Source organism: Scatophagus argus, chromosome 4, assembly GCF_020382885.2.
Source record: "Scatophagus argus isolate fScaArg1 chromosome 4, fScaArg1.pri, whole genome shotgun sequence".
Taxonomy (NCBI): Eukaryota; Metazoa; Chordata; class Actinopteri; family Scatophagidae; genus Scatophagus; species Scatophagus argus.
This window is the reverse complement of record NC_058496.1, coordinates 9,753,960-9,772,347: the sequence shown is the minus strand read 5'-3', so window position 1 is coordinate 9,772,347 and position 18,388 is coordinate 9,753,960. Positions and strand designations below refer to the sequence as shown.

Genomic DNA, 18,388 nt, shown 5'->3' with positions numbered 1-18,388 from the left:
ATCTTATGCTTCATATTTTAATGAGCATCAGATATTGCACTTTTTTCTTGTTGGCTGCTGCAAACAGGACACTCCCAGTAGTCCTTTCGTTACATACCTAATACGGTAATGAACAAGAAGATGGGCACTTAAAATATTTTTGCATACAAGCACCACATATGAACTAATCCTGACCGTTTGAACTGGAAGACCAAGTATGATGAGGTACTACTGGTGCGAACATTGTAGCCCTATAGGGCCCTGGTATAATGCAGTTAGTTAAATATCAGTCCATTTCTTGGAACTGTGTGTGAAATCAGTGTTTCGAGGATAAGGGTTGGTCACACAAATATTTAGGCGAAATAACATACAGACAGTCAACTTTAAATCACAAATATGTAAACTGTGTGTAATAGTTCTGATTGTTGTGTCTATGAATATGGCAAACATTCTCAAAATCGGTTTCATGTGCAGGGACAACTATGCAGTTGTTTTGTAACCCAATACAATCATGTTGTGCTCTTATTCGCCTGAAATATATCTTAAAGCTGGATAGCTATGATGTGTGTCTAAAATCTGTTCCTTAAAGGCTTGAGAACCCTGTTTGTGGATAACTGTTTTAGGTTACTATTATTGAAACCACTGGATATGACTGTGCATGTAATTTACCCCTGTTTTATGTTTTTAAAATTTAGTACAAATAATGGTTACACCAGACAATAGATCTGTCATGAAACCAAGTCCTGACAGGGGTAATAAAAACAATTTTTATTTTGTATCATCAATAGACTAGGATTATTTAAAACATTCAAATTTGTTCAGCAGTTCAAAATAAAATACAAATTCAAACACATGAAATTAACAACAACAAAATAAAAGTGAATACAACTTATAAAAATCATTTCATTTTCAGTAAGATTTTCTCTCCAGGTACACAGACTTCCAAGTTCAGAAAATGGGACTTTTTTTTTTTCTTTTTTTTTTTTAAACACAGCAACAAAGCTTTCCAACAACACAAAGCAATGCTGGCCCAAGGTATCACACAACAAAACTGACAATGAATAACAGCAACTTTGAAAATAAAATTACATAATGCAAATTTTATAAAGTCTCAGGAGCAACATTTCGCTTGGATGATCGACCAAGAGACACAATTAATCTGCCATCAGCACTCCTATTCCAGGGTTACTTAAAATCATACTTGACCTGATGAAAAACTTTGCACTGAAATGTTGCTCCCAATACCTTACAGACTCCTGAAGTCCGTAAAAACGCATACAGCAAAGCATCTTTTAAACCCAAAAAGCTTTCTGTTCTCAAAGTTTAAAGACACATATATATATTTATATTTTAAGAGTGTAATATTGTCTTATCTCACTTTTTTTGTGGAAACCTAAATTTAAAAAACTTGCTTTAAACTGTTCATTTAAAATAAGCCTGAAGAAATTTGGAGGAAGAAAACCTCTTTTTCTAACTAAGAAGCCAATAAAATAATTTGAAATTCAGATAAAAATCCCTAGAAAATGATAATTTTTCATATGCAGTATATTCTATGCATGCGTCTTCTCTGAAACTAATATATACGATATATAAAACCAAGTCTTTTTTTTTTTCTTTCTTGTACAGCTGAGTTTTAAAATCAAAAAGGGGAAACTACAGTTCTTACAGATTTTATAACTGTAGAGACATTTTTTAAAATTCAGCATTTGTTCATTAACCTCAGGAACAAGAGCAGCTAAGCAACTTCAGCTTCAGCTCGCAACACTGAGGCTGAAGATACTGAAAATACAATGGAAAGGAGACGTCTAGTGATCAAATCTGAGACCATCTTTGTACCAGACAGATGCACAAGAGTTTAACTGTACATACAATATGCTGAAAATATACAGTATTTTAACCACCTACTCTAAGACAGATAATGGAACATCACTTTCCACTACCCAATTCAGGAGTCTTGGATGAAAAGTTAAAGTGTCATTGAAATTATGGCAATTACAAAATACTGAGTAACTATTTAGTCAAAGTCACCACTCGGAAATAAAACAGTGTACCTGGAAAATAAATTAAAATCATCTGTCCTGTATAAAACACAAGGCAACAAAAGATCCCACCACAAAATTTAACTAACTTTGTTATTTCTGATGCCTAACATTAGTTCTTGTTTGCCTGACCCACAAGATTTCCAGTCTAGTTCAGCTTCAAGAGGAAAAGACGAATACATTTTAGCACAGCTACTGAACAGTTCACATAAACTGGATTTGCAGCCCTAAAGCAAAACACAGCGTTCCTGCTTCAAGGAAATGTCCTTCATAATGTACGTTCTCCACAAATATTCAGTCCATTCAGTTCACAAGAGCAGAGGCAACTTTCGCACAGTGACTTCACAAAACTTTGAGCAGGTCCAGTAAACATGCACCACGGCTCTACATCCAACTTACCACAAGGACAAACTGGTGTACTGGGGTAAGGCATGTGTCAAAATAAAATACGATTTTGCTGATCTGCAAACATTATCCAGGTGCTTCAAGCTTCGTTTTCGTTTTTTTTCTGCTTCACTGATCCCAAATGCTCATCAGTACTATAATCCTGAAGATTAAGTCAACTGTTTATATTGCAGGTTGCTGTCAAGTCATCTTTACTTTTTACTTCTTTAGCAATTTTAGCGACACGAGAATCAAAAGGAGATTGCTGTTTTAGATTTTCCAATTTGACTGGATTCAGCATCAACTGGACTCGGCAGTATGACGAGAATCTCAGCACATTTCATTCACTGGGTGCAATTATGGAAAGCCTCATTTCACTAATAGACATTTGTGTAGACGAACTTAAGGCTTAAGAAGCTGTTGATGAGAGAAGCTGGTGCTGCAGAATCCCATAAAGTTTGAGTTCAGTCATTTCGATCATATTTCACATCTTAACCCTAAAAGGATCTGCAGAATATCATCTCTTTCACTGTATTCAAGTTAAAATGAAAAAACAATGAACATAACACATCTGACCACATAATCTAAGTCTACTGATGTCAAAGCTTGTAGAGATGTAGAGATGAGATGAAGAGCATGTAGAGCTAAGAACTAAGCAGGATTTTGTGGCTTTTTCAGAATATTGTACATTGTATATGTATATTCTTATTCTAATACAGAAAACCTGGTGATCCCAACTGATAAAATATCTCACTGAATGTAATAAAATTGCACAGAATGAATTCAATTAAGATGGCAAACAAAATACATTCCAGGAAGCTAATGCTCATAAAAATTAAAAATCCAACCTAATGTCACAAGCCCGTCTAACTGAAATTTCTATTCAGGTTTGTTTTGTCCTGACTTTGTTTGGAAGGCTGCATTGACCTGTTGTGCTGAAGTGTAAAACGGATCCTGCTTCCTAATGCGAAGTAACGACTTCATCTCCAACATCAGCTCTGCAAGGGGGAAGAAAAAAAAAAAGATTAAAAAAAAAAAGATCTGCACAATTTCAAGTTTCAAGATTGGCACCCAAGATTCATGTCACTTTCAGAATCTGACCAAATGTTAAATATGATCACAACCCCCCAATGTCATAACTTCACATCACATCATTAATTAATATATTTATTTAGTTATTTGTTAAAGATTTTGTCATAATCAGCTATGAATTCTTGGATTATGGGGCAAAACATCTGGGAGGTCACAGTGACCTCTGACCACAAAATTCTGATCAGTTGATCCTTGAGCCCAAGTGGACATTTGGCCCATATCTGAAGTCTATGAAGGCGTTCCTGAGATACCATGTTAATGAGAGTGGAAAGGATAAATGTGCCACGACAAAAGAAAGAAATATGTGATTGTCAAGGAGGACGTCAGTGTGTGTTTCATTGAGTACCTTAGATCTGAGCAAGCTCAGCTTGTTTGTCTGCTTCAAATTCACCTTCGTTCTCATCATCCCCATTATACTCTGCAAGCTCCTGCTCCAAGTCTATCAGAAAGTACAATGTGGTTATTAACATGAAACACACACAAATACCTTTTCACCTCAGTGCAATTATCAGTTACTATCCCTCATGCAAGTATTAGCTTTGGTCTTCATATAGTCAACTGTACTTTAATAAACCCAAAAATGGAGATTAAAAATGTACTCCAGTGCCCATCCTTTCTCTCTGTATAGACACACCTCTTTTTTTTTAATCTATATAGACATACATACCGATATTTTTATTCTGCTGTTGTTTCTCCAGATCAACTCCACCTACTCCTTTCTCATCTGCATCATATTCATCCGGATCCTCAGGTTTCTGATCAGCAGGCATCTCATCTCCCTTCACCTTGCCAATCAGCAGGCCTTCCATCCCAGGGTCTGCCACTGGAGATATGACCAAATAGTAGTAATAGTTGTCAATTTAAATAAAATAAAATAAAATTGACAACCTCTTCACTGAGAATGTTTAGATAGGATTAACCTAACAAATGGATGATTTTGTAGGCCATCTCAGACATGCTGCTGTTTGCCTCGACCAGTGATGCGAGAACGTAAATGGCAATCGAACTATCCATTATGTGCATACCAACTTTACAGTGGCATGTTTTAAATTCTGGTTAAAGTCTGTCAAATCCATCCAATAACTTTGTTTATTGTGTGTTTTGTCTCTTTTTCACCAAATGAATTACACTCAAAATACATGAGTGGGCTGGTGGAGAGAGTGTGTGTTAACATATCTGTACAAAAGTGTACAAAACAAAACAATTCCATTTAAAGAATTGTGAAAGCAACCAAATGAACTGGTAAACAAAAGACAGTGTGAAATATAAAAAGGTGAGTCCTTTACCTTCTGCCGGAGCACCCTCTTCATGAGCATCCATTAATTCCATGTCTTTCTCCTCGGTCAAATTGTTCTTTAAATGTTTACTGGTTTCTGCCTCACCCTCCTCTTTTTTGGTAGTGCCCTCTAAGGGTAGCAATATGTCCTGCTTGACTGTAGCAGCTGATGGAACGGACTGAGACACTACTTCAGAGGGAACCTTTGCTGGAGACAGGTCCACTGGGGCATCAGGACCTGGAAAATAACAGTGTAGAAAGTACAAGAGTGCATTAAGATATGTAGCTATGTAAATACATACAATATGCCCATACAGTACAAATCTTTCAAGGATGCCACTTTCATACCCAGTAGCAAAACCTTCACTTGTTACCAAAGAATTCATTTAGCTGTGAAATGTTCAAATTTCTGAGAACTCCATAGCTTTTCCAATCTTTTGTTGACCCTGTCCCACATTGTTTGAAATGTGTTGCTTGCAAATTCAGAATAAACACATATTTACAAAAATAAGTTGGGGAGATAAAACATGAAAGAAACTGTTTTTTGTGGCCATTTTCAATTGAGTATATGTTATAAGGATGAATAAATTTTTTGAAGTTTTACACAACATCACAATTTTTTGGGAATCTGGGTTGTAAATAAATATTACTGCAACTGCATGCTTTTATGTGTTAAATTTCTGGTAAGTAGTCTTAGCCACCAGGACATCTCTGTCTTTTACCTTTGTCCACGATGATTTCATTGGTCAGTAGTTCAGGTGATTCATTTTTGGGCTGAGGAAGGGCTGGTGTGTTGCTTACAACTGTTGATGTCTTAACTGCATTATCCACAGTCATGACTGATTCATTGTCTTTTACTGCTCCATCCACTGTATTTTCCTGTTGAGGAGTAAACATCATCATATACCACTTTAAGTGACCAAAAGACGACGACTGCAAAATCAGGAAACGCCAAAGCCAGTCAATGCTATTAGATCTATTTAGTTTAAGAACTTGGTGAGCAGAAAATCAGAAACCTCAGCTCTAAAAAAAAAAATGTGACGGCCCTTCCTGTTGATAAGCAAGACAACTAAATTTCCACAATTGCATGTGAACAAACAACACAGAATGATCTTGAACAGACTCAGACGATGGAACGTTTGTGGGCATTATGAAGAACAGGTCAGAACATCACCAAAACTGATGAGTTGCTATTTTACTACATTACAAACAAATATACACATATGTGCCTCACAACACTGAGGGTTTTAACAAAGTACAAGGGGGTGTTTATGATGATTTGCATGCTAGAGTGCAATTCAATTCCTTTCTTGTAACCCAGGAAACCCATCTTACCTGAGAGGTGGCGCCCGGAGAAGGGATGAGCTTCTCCATTTTCTTCTGAACTTCAAGTTTAGCGGCAGCAACTCTCTCATCACACAGCTCCTTCTGGGACAGGACTTGGGACTGACAATGGGTCCTACACATGTGTACGAACACAAATACAGACACATGTCAAGTACAGAGGACAGAAACTATTAAATTTTATAAAATCTTTTAACTAAATATTTGAACTGAAGCAATTAATCATTTCAAATTATGTAATACATCTGAAGCTTACTACTACACTATTCTTACATGTCATAAGTGAGCTTGTTGTTAAGGGTTTTGATGTTTCCTTGGCAACTCTGCAGCTCCTTCTGCAGCTTTCCCAGGTCATCATTTAGCTGATTCAGCTGACCTATGGTGCAGGCACACATGCAACATTAAGAACCATATAATTATGTCATTTTTCCATGGCACTCTCTCTTTGGCTGTTAAATCAATGTCCTTCTTGAAACATAGATGTTAAATGTGACTATTTATCACCTTTGAGTTCCTGTATGGTTTTGGCACTGGAGGAAATGTTCTGCTGCAGTGTGCCCTGGAAGAAAAACACAACATCTCTCAATATTCACAGTCACATTTTCATGTCTGTTAAGGGCTGACCACAACAGTGAGGAAGCCAAGAAGTGTTTTTAAAGGCCCCAAATTCCTTTGTGTCTGTAGGTTGCAGATAGCAGTTTAACAAGCAGTTTGCATTTTAATCTCCCAGTGGTGTTTGTGTGCACCTTCTCTTGGCTGCAGATGTTCTGGGCTCCTTCCAGCTGTCTCTTGAAGAGGCTTTCCATGTGGCTCATTTGCTCCTTCTGCCTCTGAATCTCCTCCTGAAACTCATTCTTCTTCATCTCTGCTACTCCTCGCTCCGCTGCTCCACGTCGCACCTGGCCTTCCAATTCGTATAACTTAGTCTATATCACACACAAGGACAGCCAGGGTGAGTTCAGGTTATTTAGTAACCCTTTTTTAGGTCATTCAAGTGCATCTCTTAGTAGTTAGACAGAAGAGGGCACAGATATATGATATAAACACCTATCTGAGTGATGTCACTTAAACCCAAGACAGTACAAAGATGATCTGCACCAGTGGCTCAAAGGATTCTGCAGCATAACAGCAGAAATGCTTGATTGGGCCTTAAGTATATTCAGGTTCTGTAACGCAAACAAACAAGGTGCTAGGGGAAATTAATTGCTAAGAGTGACTTATTTTAAAGGATGTATTCTGTAAAAAGGAAGTGGCATAATGCACACACGCATACAAACACACACACACAAGCACACAGACAGATTAAACTACCTGTAGCTCCAGGTTCCGGGAGCTGGACACCCAGTAATTGAAGCCCAGAACCAGGATACAAGCAATTAGAGCGCCAATCATAAGAGGGGGTGATCTCCCTCCACGCCGCCCGTTTCCCAGTCCACCCATAGCTGTCTACAAAATAAACATATACAAACCACAAGCACGGTAAGCACATTATCCATTGGTTTTATAGTTACATGTTTTAAACTGGTCTTTTCTGCCTGCAGGTCCATAGTTATCTATTTGAAACTGGACAGCACAAATGAGGCTAATTGTTGCTGAAAACACGACCGTGGTCATAAATTGTCTAGTGCTTTGCTTTTGCAGGCTAATTATTGACATGTAAAAGGCCAGTGTCAGGCAAATTCTGCTTGTATCAAGATAATAGCGCACCAAGCTAATGTTCAAAAACCCGGAAAAAAAGTGAGTGACTCCGAGTAACTGTTTTCACTAGCTTATAAGGAAATGTCTTAAAACCACGTTTTAAAGTTATATTGTGTTACACGAAACGCTGTGGAGCAGCAAGAAGACCTCAGTTTGTTCCTTACAATCCTGACTCAAAATGTCTTCAGGAATCGGGGAAAGGACACATTCCCGGGTACGCATAAGTGCTGAAACACAACTTCACCTTCACTGCTATGAAGTGAAGGTAACTAATTTTAACTAATATGCCCAACCCTGCGTTTCCCCCCAAGCCCAGACCCAGGTGCAAATAACTTTTTAAAACTGTAGAATGCAGCTTCGTAAATTATGTGCAGATTTCTCAAAGACTTGAATACAAACAAGCGCCACAGTAGATTCATACAACGGTGGCTAAATGCTAAATGAAACACCAGAGAGAGATAACATTATAGGTAACAAATAGCAACAATGGTAGTTTGCCTGAGGAGAAAGATGTGCCTCGCATCAGCTTTAGCTAGCTATTGATGCTCTTAATAACGACGTCTGCCAGTCACATAGCAGCAGTAACAGGGGATCACAACCAAACGGTGGCCGAAGGGAGTCAACCTGGTCAGAAACGAGCTTGGCAGTTGTAGTGCTAACTCATAGCTTACGTTAAAAGTCGTCACACAGACTTACTGGTTTATAGCAAATATGTTTTACAGTATAACTGATTAAAGCTGTATAGCCACACCGGCAAAGAAGGCTAATGAACTAATCGAGTTAATAGGAAAAGCAACTAGATCTGTCACTGTACGTTGCAAGCTAACGCTAGCGCCGATAGCAACGTAGCTTGTTTTCATTGCACGGCTTGTCTTCACTTGCTGTTAGCTTTGGCTTGACAGCAGTTAGCCTGCGTTAACAAGTACTTACCCGACAGACCCGAGAGTCACAAAACAGGAAATAAGTGTTGATCCCAGTGTATGAGGAGAAACTTAGTGATATGAGTTAGAATCTGGCCGCGTTTCTCCTGCAATAAACACCGAAATATCGCTAGGCAGATTGGATTGTATTCATGACTGCCATACATCTAGCGAAGCACCTCCCTGTTCTGCGGTTGGAGTTGAGTGCTGCCTCTGATTGCTGTAGGAAAAATACATTTTTAGGGTAGACCATCATTTCACTAATCAAACATACATTAAACTGATTTTCGTGGGCAGTGTGCTTCTGTAAGATTGATTGCCAAACTAAAATAACAGTGAGTTTTTTTATATTATTATTTCAAACCTAAAGCATTTGATTGTTCGACCTGTCAAAGACTGATGATAGAGTTCTCTAGTTTACGAAGTGCACGGTAAAGCAGCGCGGACAGCTGTTCAGCGCTGGCCCATGCTAGCAGTGAACAGTAGCAAAGCGAGTATAAACTTGACAAAAATTAACAATGACTAAAAAGTTCTGTAGCCAAATTCATTTTGAAAAAATAAAAAAAATATTTAAAACTTTTATTCTTATATAAACATTAATGTTTTATTCATGCCAGCTTTTTGTATCATAAACATTTTATGCTGCCACAACTTAAGATCTTAAGACAATAATTTACATGTGCTGGTGCATCAACACATTTATGCAATTCTTGATATGATGAAGATTACATATATGGACAAAATGATAATATGAAATATAAAATGTGAATATTTTAATTCATTATCATGGTAGACCCACAATTACGAGTTTATACAAGTCAATGCTCCAAACACACAAAATATCCAGCAACAAAATAATTTAGGCTCTCAACATCTTCTCTTTAAGTATCTAAATCAGTTTTCATTTTTGTTTTCAGATCTTCAGTACTGCAGGTGTGTCATCTCCTTCATCCAAGCTTATATGATATCAAAAATACATTCTAAAAGGGTTGGCTGTGCACAAATACGTGAAGGCTTTGGATCATAAACATCACACCACAGTTTGTAATTTCCTTTGGTGAATAATCCAGTCACAGAAATTGGCTGAGATGCAGTATAAAAACTTCCCCTGAGAGTTTTCATTTCAGTTTCATCTATTTCCTGATTGGATGTCCATATTTCAGGTACATCATTCTCTTTATTTCCTAAGATTATTTTTTTTTTTTTTTCATTTCTAGTATGCACCAGCTTTGCCTTTCCCTCCATGTCTTCTGTGTATCAGACATCATCAAATACTCCAGTCTGAGAAGGTGACAGAGACAGGTAACGTCCTCCTCTGGATCTACAGCACAGAGAGACAGAGTAAATGACTGAGGAAACCTATTTGATGTAAGGACAATATCCATATTGTTATTTAGCTCCAATTAAACACTATGTTCAATTCATTCATAATTCATGTTATAAAAAACAAACATAAGAACAAACCTTCTGTTTGGTGAACCTTCATCACTAGAATCGCCTTGGAGTAAGGCTCTGTGCTGTTCCTCGGTTTCCCCATCTGTTCTAGTGATAACTGAGAAAGAGTGTATATACAGTATACTGTAAGACTTCAGACCTCATAATGGATATAAGTGATCCTCATCCATGAAATGTTAATGTAAATCAGTACAAAAAGGTGACGGTTGTGAGGTGACAAAATTGATACATGAGTTCTTTACACCGTGAATGTAGGATAACACCAGAGAGTCTTGGACTGGGGTAAGCTAAGGGAGCAGGGAACACAGGGTGGTGCATATACAAAATTAAGACAACCTTACTGTACAGTTTCTAGGTGGCAGATGTTTAGTTTCCTGCATGGTGTAGTCAGTGTAGTGGTCAAAAATTTATAAGTAAAAACTTTAAAACTAAAGCAAACATGCATATAAAATAAAATCAAGCAATCCACCCAGACCCTGTTTGAGATATCTGGTCTTATTAGTTTCAGTAGATGTGAGTGACACAGAAAGATATTTTATTCCTTCATTCATATCTTTAATTACCACTGCTCTTGAGCTCTGTGATGGGGCTGCTCTGGTTATCCTTTAACTCTGTGTAACCGGCTCTGGTCTGCCTAGTCGCGCCTTGGACTCCATACCGCTCCCTCCAAGCCTGAAACAGAAAAAAAACATTAACACACTCTACACAAACCAATTAAACCACCAACCCAACGGACTGGGCAGATTTCCATAGCTTCTCTTTTAGAAAACCGCAAAAAAACTGATAGATTATTTGATAAGGTAAAAGATTCTAACCCGTCTACGATTTCCTCCATCCTCAGCTTTCTGTCTTTTTCTTCTTTCTAGAAAAGCAAACACAATGACTTTCAGAAACACAACAAATGAATTTGTACTTAAGTATAAGAAACAAATATCACAGGAGTTAGCCAGTGAGACAACCTGCTTCGTCAGGTAAATAATGATTAACTTCATTAGAAACAAGAGAGCAATAACTAATTGGTCGTGTCTGCAATAACTGGCATTGGTATTTTTATACAAAAGTTAATAAAAGACAGAGAGACAAACAAATACCAACAAATACTGCAGCACTAAATAGACACATCAGGAACAGCGAGTTAATGACTGTTTATGAAATTACCTCTTCTGATGAGTTCTCTGCCTTCATCCACCAGGTCAGAGGTCAAGTCATCATCAGTGATGAACTGATGGAAGCCCAGGAGGTTCAAACACCGAGAGCCCAGGCTTGAAACACACACACACATACAATAATAAATATTCGGATCAAGTAGATTATTTATGTGCTACATAAATAATAACAATCACCTAATAAAATGTTCTCAGAGCAGTTTCCTAGAAATTGATGAAATTAGTTTTTAGAGACAGTTGGTTTACCTGTAAAAAGTGGCAAAGCAGAGCAGCAAAACCAGCATGGGATAATAGATGTAGAACCCATCAGATATGAAAGATAGCACACTCATTGAGCCCATGATCTGACACGGGGAAAGAAAGACACTGACATTTTGAAATTTCTATATACAGTACTGTTCAAAAGCTTTAGGCAAGTGTGAAAAATGCCGTAAACTAAGAATGCTTTCAAAAATGGAAATGTTAATAGTTTATTTTCAGTGAATGTGCAGTGAATGAACAGAAGAGAAACCTAAAAATCAAATCAGTGTTTGGTGAGACCTCCCTTTACCTTCAAAACAGCATCAATTCTTCTAGATACGCTTGCATACAATGTTTGAAGGAACTCGGATGGTAGGTTGTTGGTAGGTTGCAGACACTCATCATTATACCACTCTCCAGCCCTTCGGCAAACAAACTGCCTTCTGCTACAGCCAAATATTTCAAATCCTGACTCATCAGTCCAGGGCACCTGCTGCTACTTTTCTGCACCCCAGTTCCTATGTTTTTGTGAATAGTTGAATCACTTGGCCTTTTTTTCCATGTTGGAGGTATGGCTTTTAATTTTTGTACATGGGTGTACCTGGGTCCCACTGGTTTCTGCCAGTTCTGAGCTGATGGCACATCCTCCAATTTCAAAGGGAAATAAGTTTAATGTGTTTTTCACCTGCTGCACTAAGTTTCCTTGGCTGACCACTGCATCTAGCTTGAATTGCACATCTTGACACCCCAGTCTGCACTGAAAGCTTGTCTGGAAGAGGCCTCACTAATGCAGTGTAACTACCTTGTGCCTTGTTGCTGTGCACAGTCTTGCAATGGTGTAGGACCTGTGACATGAAACCATCTTCCACAATCTCACATTGGTAGCAGAGCTTGGCTGTTTCTCACCCAGTTTTAAGCCTCCTTCACAGCTGTTTCTGTTTCAACTAATGACTGGGCTTCAACCTACATGTGAAATTGATGATCATTAGCACCTGTTTGGTATAACTGGGTGGTCATACACCTGACTATAATCCTACCAACACACCTACCTATAAGAACAGATGCTAGTTTGAAGGCAAAGGGTAGTAACACCAAATATTGATTTGATTTAAATTTTTCTTTTGTTCACTCACTTTGCATTTTGTAAAGTGATAAAAAAATAAACAATCACTATTTATATTTTTGACAGCATTCTTAGTTTACAGCATCTTTTCACATCTGTCTAAAACTTTTGCACAGCACTGTATATGTCTTTTGTGATCATATACTTTAACATTTCCTGAACGGTGCATCATGCTTGTGTATGAACAGTATGATTGTGTATTATACGGTAGCATATGCATGTTTGTGTGGGACCCACAGAGGTGTAGGATGTCTGTATCCTGTCCTGGTGTGAGATGGCAGAGTCCATGTGAATCAGACCCAGAAAGTTGAGGCACAAAGGGGGGGTCAGGCGACAAAACAACCTGAGAGGAGGAAGAGCAAAGTGTGAGATGAGCCAGGCTGAACTCAAATTGTGCCGTGTAACACAGTTTACTATAAAAACACCCATTCAGAACAAAGTACCTCTTGCACATGTGGTAGTAGTGTAAAATAAACATCTTGTATTATGACGTTATGAGGAACCTACATGCCGCAGAACTGCAGGGTGTAAGCATCAGTCTGGTGATGTGGCACCAGGTAGTAGTAGTTGAAAACTCTTATCCTGAACACTGTGGAGTAGACGCAGACACAAAGGAAGAGTATACTGACAAAGCACACCATCTGGTGGAAAAAAAAAGCAGGGTCAGCTAGTTAGTACGGTGTTGACAATATATGGTAAATCAAAATATAAATTATTTATGTGTCTTTGTTTTTTATGGAGTGTATTCCTGCTTAATGAGGCTTAAGTTTGTTGTGCATTTCTGTGCGCCTCAATGAGGACATGCCTACCTCGATACATATGTAGTTGTGTTGTTGTTCCGCCATGTGCACAAAAACAGCGAAGAGGGAAAGGACAGGGTGCGTGCTGAAGAAGGTGCACTCGGACCAGACTACTGCTGCGGACAGGAAACACAGGAGAACTGCCAGCAGCCTGCAGAAACTCCTCCTGAACACGCACTCCCAGTACCACTCTAAGACACACACACCCATACACATATATACATGATTACAAATGATGGATGAACAGCCGATGTTTCAGCTACACAAGTTCAGAAATGACATGTACTATATGTATACACAGAACAACTAACGAACAAATAAGATTATATTACTACTATTATTACTACTACTACTATTATTAGCATTTAATGCTTTACTTCAACATCATGCTACTCTAAAGCATTTTAGATTTCCTAAATCCTTAAATTTTACAGATTTTCCCTGAGATCTGTGAAATCTTTGAAAGAGCACTTGAACATGACTAAAGCTCAAAACATGAACAGAGACTAATGAAGGTTTAGCATCTTTTTCAAAGCACTGACAAACACCTCGCTGCAGCTGAAGACCGTTATAAAGCCACTGACACATCACAGTCTGTTAACCTGTCAAAATGTGTTGCCCTTACCATCAGCATGGGAGAGGGTTCATAAACAACACTAAGTGTTACTCTTTCTACTCAGTAAGTAACTTACTGCCTACTTAATTTATATAACCAGGTGTTTATTCAACCCTCATCATGGTGTTAGGTCAGAGTATCTAGTCCTAACTGTGATTCTTACAGTAGTGTCTTGCTTTGGACAACAGCTATGCTTCCTGCGGTAGCCATGTTGCAAATGCTACCAGCCAGTAAACAAACTAGGAGCAGCAAGGAAGCCGGAAACAAAAGAAACACATATGCTTGTTTGCCTCTGGATGCTAGCATTAGCAATTCAATTGTCTTTCTGTAAATTTGAGAATTAGGTACCGAATGAACTCACCCACAGCGGGAGTGTAAATGAACCTATGGATCCAGGTGTGGTGGCGTGCTGAGGGGAAGCTGTGGATGAACCGTCGTGCCAAGCTGCTCTGGCTTTTAGCAACATCTTCGAGATGAAAGGCCTCGTCTAACAAGACAGACCACTGAACCTGAGTCTGACTGTGTCTTTGGACTGCAGAGATGACCTAGAAGACACATGCAAACACATACAAGTAACAGGGTCACATTTTTGCACTGTTTTCTTCAAAATCACAGTCCAATGTTAAAAATAATTATTACTTTTTTATGAAGATAAATTAGGCTTCTTTTGTTGGGAAGGACATTCTGTTCACCTCCAGAGTTTTCCATGTTTCTCCCCATCTCTTCTTGATACTCAGTGGGGCACTAAAATGAGAAGACAATGAAATGAAGACTGTGCCATAGGAAACTATGAATGCAACATTAAATTTCTGATGTACACATAAAAATGAAAAACTTGTTTCAACTTGTGAATACGATCTAATGAATAAACCACCTAACATATTTCTCACCTTTGTCAAAATGGTGTCCACGCACTTCCTGAGACAGTGGTTGTACCTGACAGATCGATGGACGCCTGCCACGTCCTGACAATAAGATATTTTTATACATGCAAAGTTTGTTGTGTGTTCTCTGTAGGGCAAAACTCTCAGATTTAGTGCCAACTAGAGTTTATTCTCCTGCAGCACATAACTGTTAGAAAACCTCACCTCCATGACATCTGCTAGGTTCTCCTCAGCTGCTGCTTTCTCAGTAGCCATTTTAGCTACCTTGAAGTAGGTTTTGGCCAGCAGATAATCTTGGGAAGATGAGCGCCAGTAAGAACGCGGGATCTCCACCAGGCCATATCCTAGCAGCAGCACCAGAAGGAAGAGACCCCAGGTGTTGGCAGCTGTAATGCCAATGGTTTGCAGCTCTCTCCTGCACAAAAGCAATGCACTGACTCACTAAGTCACACTTCTGATGAGTGAGACTTGTTGAGTCTGTGTGTCTGTGTGAAACTCTTTCTTTCTCTTTTCTTTTAGCATTGTGTAGTGGCACTAGTCATCTAATGATTCATTTTGAGGGGAGTCTGACTTACCATGACAGTCGCCACTGTGGGTGTGCAGCAACGTATATGAGCAAACTGATGAAGATAATGAGGTAGGTGCCATAATAGATTGCATTTTCAATGAGAGCCATTTTAATCTTTCCAAGTCTGGAGAAAGCTCCTGACTGAGCATAAGACTGCATGAAGGGCAACAGCAGCCTGTAAACACAGAAAACCACATACACACAGAAAAGGGAGAGGGTCAACATACCAAAACATGACTGTGTTCAGAACAGAGGATGGAACATACAGCAATTATAGTCAGGATAAATGACTGACTATGCGTGTGTGTGTGTGTGTGTGTGTGTGTAGTAGGATTTTACCAAGTAAGAAACTGGGAAGTCCAGTATACAACTCTCCAGAACACTGGTAGGATACCATCTGGGATGTAACTCCATGGTTCCTCACAAATCATTGGTATACTGTAACAGACAAAAGAATGTGAGAATACTACTATACATACAATGTCAGTACACACAGGCTACAGCACTGCAGTGATCTGCACAGCTGTCACTGTGTGTCAGCACAGTCAGACATGTTGAGTTGTTTTCACCAAAATTATTCACAAAGAAACACTTTCATGACCAGACACTCTACTGTAGAGGACTTAACCACAACTGAACTATTATAATACAGTGAAATAAATAAGGTCCCATAATCAGAGCTCCAGAGTAAAAGAACAGGGCTGGAACAGCTATTGAGCATATCGGGTCATTCATTCATTCAGATAATACAGCTGACTTGAGTACAAATGTAATACCAATAAAGATTCATGTGATGTCAAACAATGGAACCACATTGAACATCACACTACAAAGTGCATGACTAACAACAGTTTTATGTCAGATATGTCAAGTTTAAAACTGCCCGACTCATGTGCAGCTTGGATGTTGAAAATATGTACGATGTGAAGTGACTGAGTTATATCTGTCTTCATTCGTAATTTGAAAGGAATATTGTGTTGGTCGGCCTCGGAACACAATTTGAAAAAATGCATTTCCTTAAAACAGCAAACTGTGGCTTTGGAAGCAATAAATCAAAGGTCATTTTATTTACCTGACAGCTGGATAAAGATCTGTCCGATTAGAGCGTCTCGTTGGAGTTACAGGAGGGGAGTGGTTCGCGCTGTCATGAACACACTGTTTGTAGATGGTCTAAAAGAGAAGCCAAGTCTACAGTCAGGCAAACACTCTCCATGAGACGCATGATGAAGCCTATTCACATTACAGTGGCACAGGTAAGATGCTCAAGGCAAAAGCAGCATAAATATCACAAAACTCAACCTCACACAGCACACACAAACTCACATCCTATTGAAAATCCAAGTGGTTAGTAAGATAGAAAAACATCACATGTCGAAGCATGTTTTAAAAAGCTACAGTGTCTTCATACCGTGCTGACATCGAGTGGCAGGATGAAGACGATGAGGAAGCAGAGGTACCAGGACAGCAGCGTCCCAAGCAGGACCATCCGCTGCTGCTTCCGCAAATCTCCATAGCGCTGGAGGAGGTACAGGGCCAAGAAGAAAACCAGCACGACCACGACGGCCAGGGCAGCACCGCTCATAGTGATGAACGAACAGATGTCAAGGGGTCATGATAACAGCCTGGAGGGGGCAGGAGAGATAAACACAGAGAGAGAGAGGGTGAAGGAGAGGAGAGGAGCTTATGGACAACGTGGTATATTAGCTATCAGCTGTTACCTAATAACAGGGAGAAACAGGATAACCTGAAAGTTAAGGGCAAAGCACACAATATGGAGAGCAGCAGGAAGTGACAAGTTAAAAGAACCACACCGGTGGTTTTTCATGTTTTACCCCATTTACTGCAAATCACTTAGACTTTACATTAGCTACAGCTACTCATTCTTTAAATAATACTCTTACAGCTTAGAGACTTGAATATGTACATGTTTTATTGTCACTATCTTTTCAACATTTCTGCAAAATATGAAAATCTGTTCATGTGAAAATCTGACTCTCTAACTTTCTCACTTTACGTAATCATCACAATAAACTGTTTAATAATCTGTCTTTAATTTATTTGGTTACATTGTGAAAATAATGATATGCAGCGCGTTTCTGTATTTGCAGCGCCTGTCTGTATATGCAGCGCGTTTGTACTTGTCGGCCACCGTAAAATAATTCAAGCAGAGTTAATATTTGTTGTGACACAAATTCAGTAAGGAGTATTAATGATTTCCTTTAGGGATTATTTAAGGTTATTATTCTTTTTCTATATTTTCGCGATTTGTGCCGTTCCTGCAGTCATGTTTCCTAAAGATAAACACAGCTGGACATCAAAACCCACCGTGGAGTCTCGGTTGGATCCAGATGGTCGGTTCAGACTGGCTCAGTGAACAAACAGCCTGTTGAGTACAACAAGCAAAAGCGACACGACTCTTAACTTTTCACTCTCTTCTCTCCGGCTGACGCTGGTAAACCGGTACGCTGTTTACTGTCACACTGTGCTCTTCAGGGTCCCGACTAACGTACACAATCTGTAAAACCACTTTACGTAACAGCCGTACGGCGTTCGCTTTCCCTCCGGCGCAGCACGGGATTCTGGGTATTGTAGGCGAGACGATAACTCAAACACACGTTCTGCCGCATTTGGAAACAAACATGCACCATAAAGTATCACAATGAAAAGAAATCTATAGAGAGAAGAGAGAAGATTCTCCACCTAAAGATACGAGGAATTATTGGCATTAAATAGCAGAGCAAATATCATTTTGTACACTGTATATTTTTATACAAATATAGAGTCTAATTTGAAAAGTTGTATTA

At 38.9% G+C, this 18,388-nt stretch overlaps 2 protein-coding genes across 3 annotated transcripts; both read right to left on the bottom strand.

The window, feature by feature from the left end:
* Window positions 1–919: 919 nt before the first annotated feature.
* Window positions 920–8,943, bottom strand: golm1 (golgi membrane protein 1). Of its 2 annotated transcripts, none has more exons than XM_046387594.1 (11): window positions 8,743–8,943; window positions 7,426–7,560; window positions 6,861–7,040; window positions 6,619–6,673; window positions 6,388–6,490; window positions 6,106–6,229; window positions 5,493–5,649; window positions 4,781–5,008; window positions 4,162–4,317; window positions 3,841–3,933; window positions 920–3,400 (listed from the first exon to the last, which is right to left on the bottom strand). In XM_046387594.1, the coding sequence occupies exons 2-10, from the start codon at window positions 7,552–7,554 to the stop codon at window positions 3,842–3,844; spliced, it is 1,224 nt and encodes a 407-aa protein (XP_046243550.1). In that variant the 5' UTR covers window positions 7,555–7,560; window positions 8,743–8,943; the 3' UTR covers window positions 920–3,400; window position 3,841. The 2 variants fall into 2 exon arrangements, with proteins under 2 accessions (XP_046243550.1, XP_046243551.1); XM_046387595.1 differs by having other exon boundaries at window positions 8,752–8,943.
* Window positions 8,944–9,941: 998 nt separating this feature from the next.
* LOC124058381 (G-protein coupled receptor-associated protein LMBRD2B-like) lies at window positions 9,942–18,148 on the bottom strand. Its single transcript, XM_046387579.1, has 18 exons — window positions 17,910–18,148; window positions 16,993–17,206; window positions 16,657–16,754; window positions 15,924–16,022; window positions 15,592–15,759; window positions 15,221–15,431; window positions 15,023–15,097; window positions 14,772–14,876; window positions 14,494–14,677; window positions 13,526–13,707; window positions 13,224–13,357; window positions 12,954–13,059; window positions 11,600–11,697; window positions 11,346–11,449; window positions 11,003–11,049; window positions 10,751–10,859; window positions 10,197–10,284; window positions 9,942–10,053 (listed from the first exon to the last, which is right to left on the bottom strand). The coding sequence occupies exons 2-18, from the start codon at window positions 17,164–17,166 to the stop codon at window positions 9,990–9,992; spliced, it is 2,046 nt and encodes a 681-aa protein (XP_046243535.1). The 5' UTR covers window positions 17,167–17,206; window positions 17,910–18,148; the 3' UTR covers window positions 9,942–9,989.
* Between the last annotated feature and the right edge of the window lie 240 nt (window positions 18,149–18,388).

Bases quoted from the DNA above. Each gene is read 5' to 3' on its own strand.
- golm1 (XM_046387594.1), bottom strand. From the start codon at position 7,554: ATGGGTGGACTGGGAAACGGGCGGCGTGGAGGGAGATCACCCCCTCTT. The intron at 6,491-6,618 runs GTGATAAATAGT...CCTGCACCATAG, and splicing joins AACCATACAGGAACTCAAAG to GTCAGCTGAATCAGCTAAAT. The intron at 6,230-6,387 runs GTAAGAATAGTG...ACACATGTGTAG, and splicing joins AACAAGCTCACTTATGACAT to GACCCATTGTCAGTCCCAAG.
- LOC124058381 (XM_046387579.1), bottom strand. From the start codon at position 17,166: ATGAGCGGTGCTGCCCTGGCCGTCGTGGTCGTGCTGGTTTTCTTCTTG. The intron at 13,358-13,525 runs GTAGGCATGTCC...TTTTTCCACCAG, and splicing joins ACAACTACATATGTATCGAG to ATGGTGTGCTTTGTCAGTAT. The intron at 13,060-13,223 runs GTAGGTTCCTCA...TCCTCCTCTCAG, and splicing joins ACCCTGCAGTTCTGCGGCAT to GTTGTTTTGTCGCCTGACCC.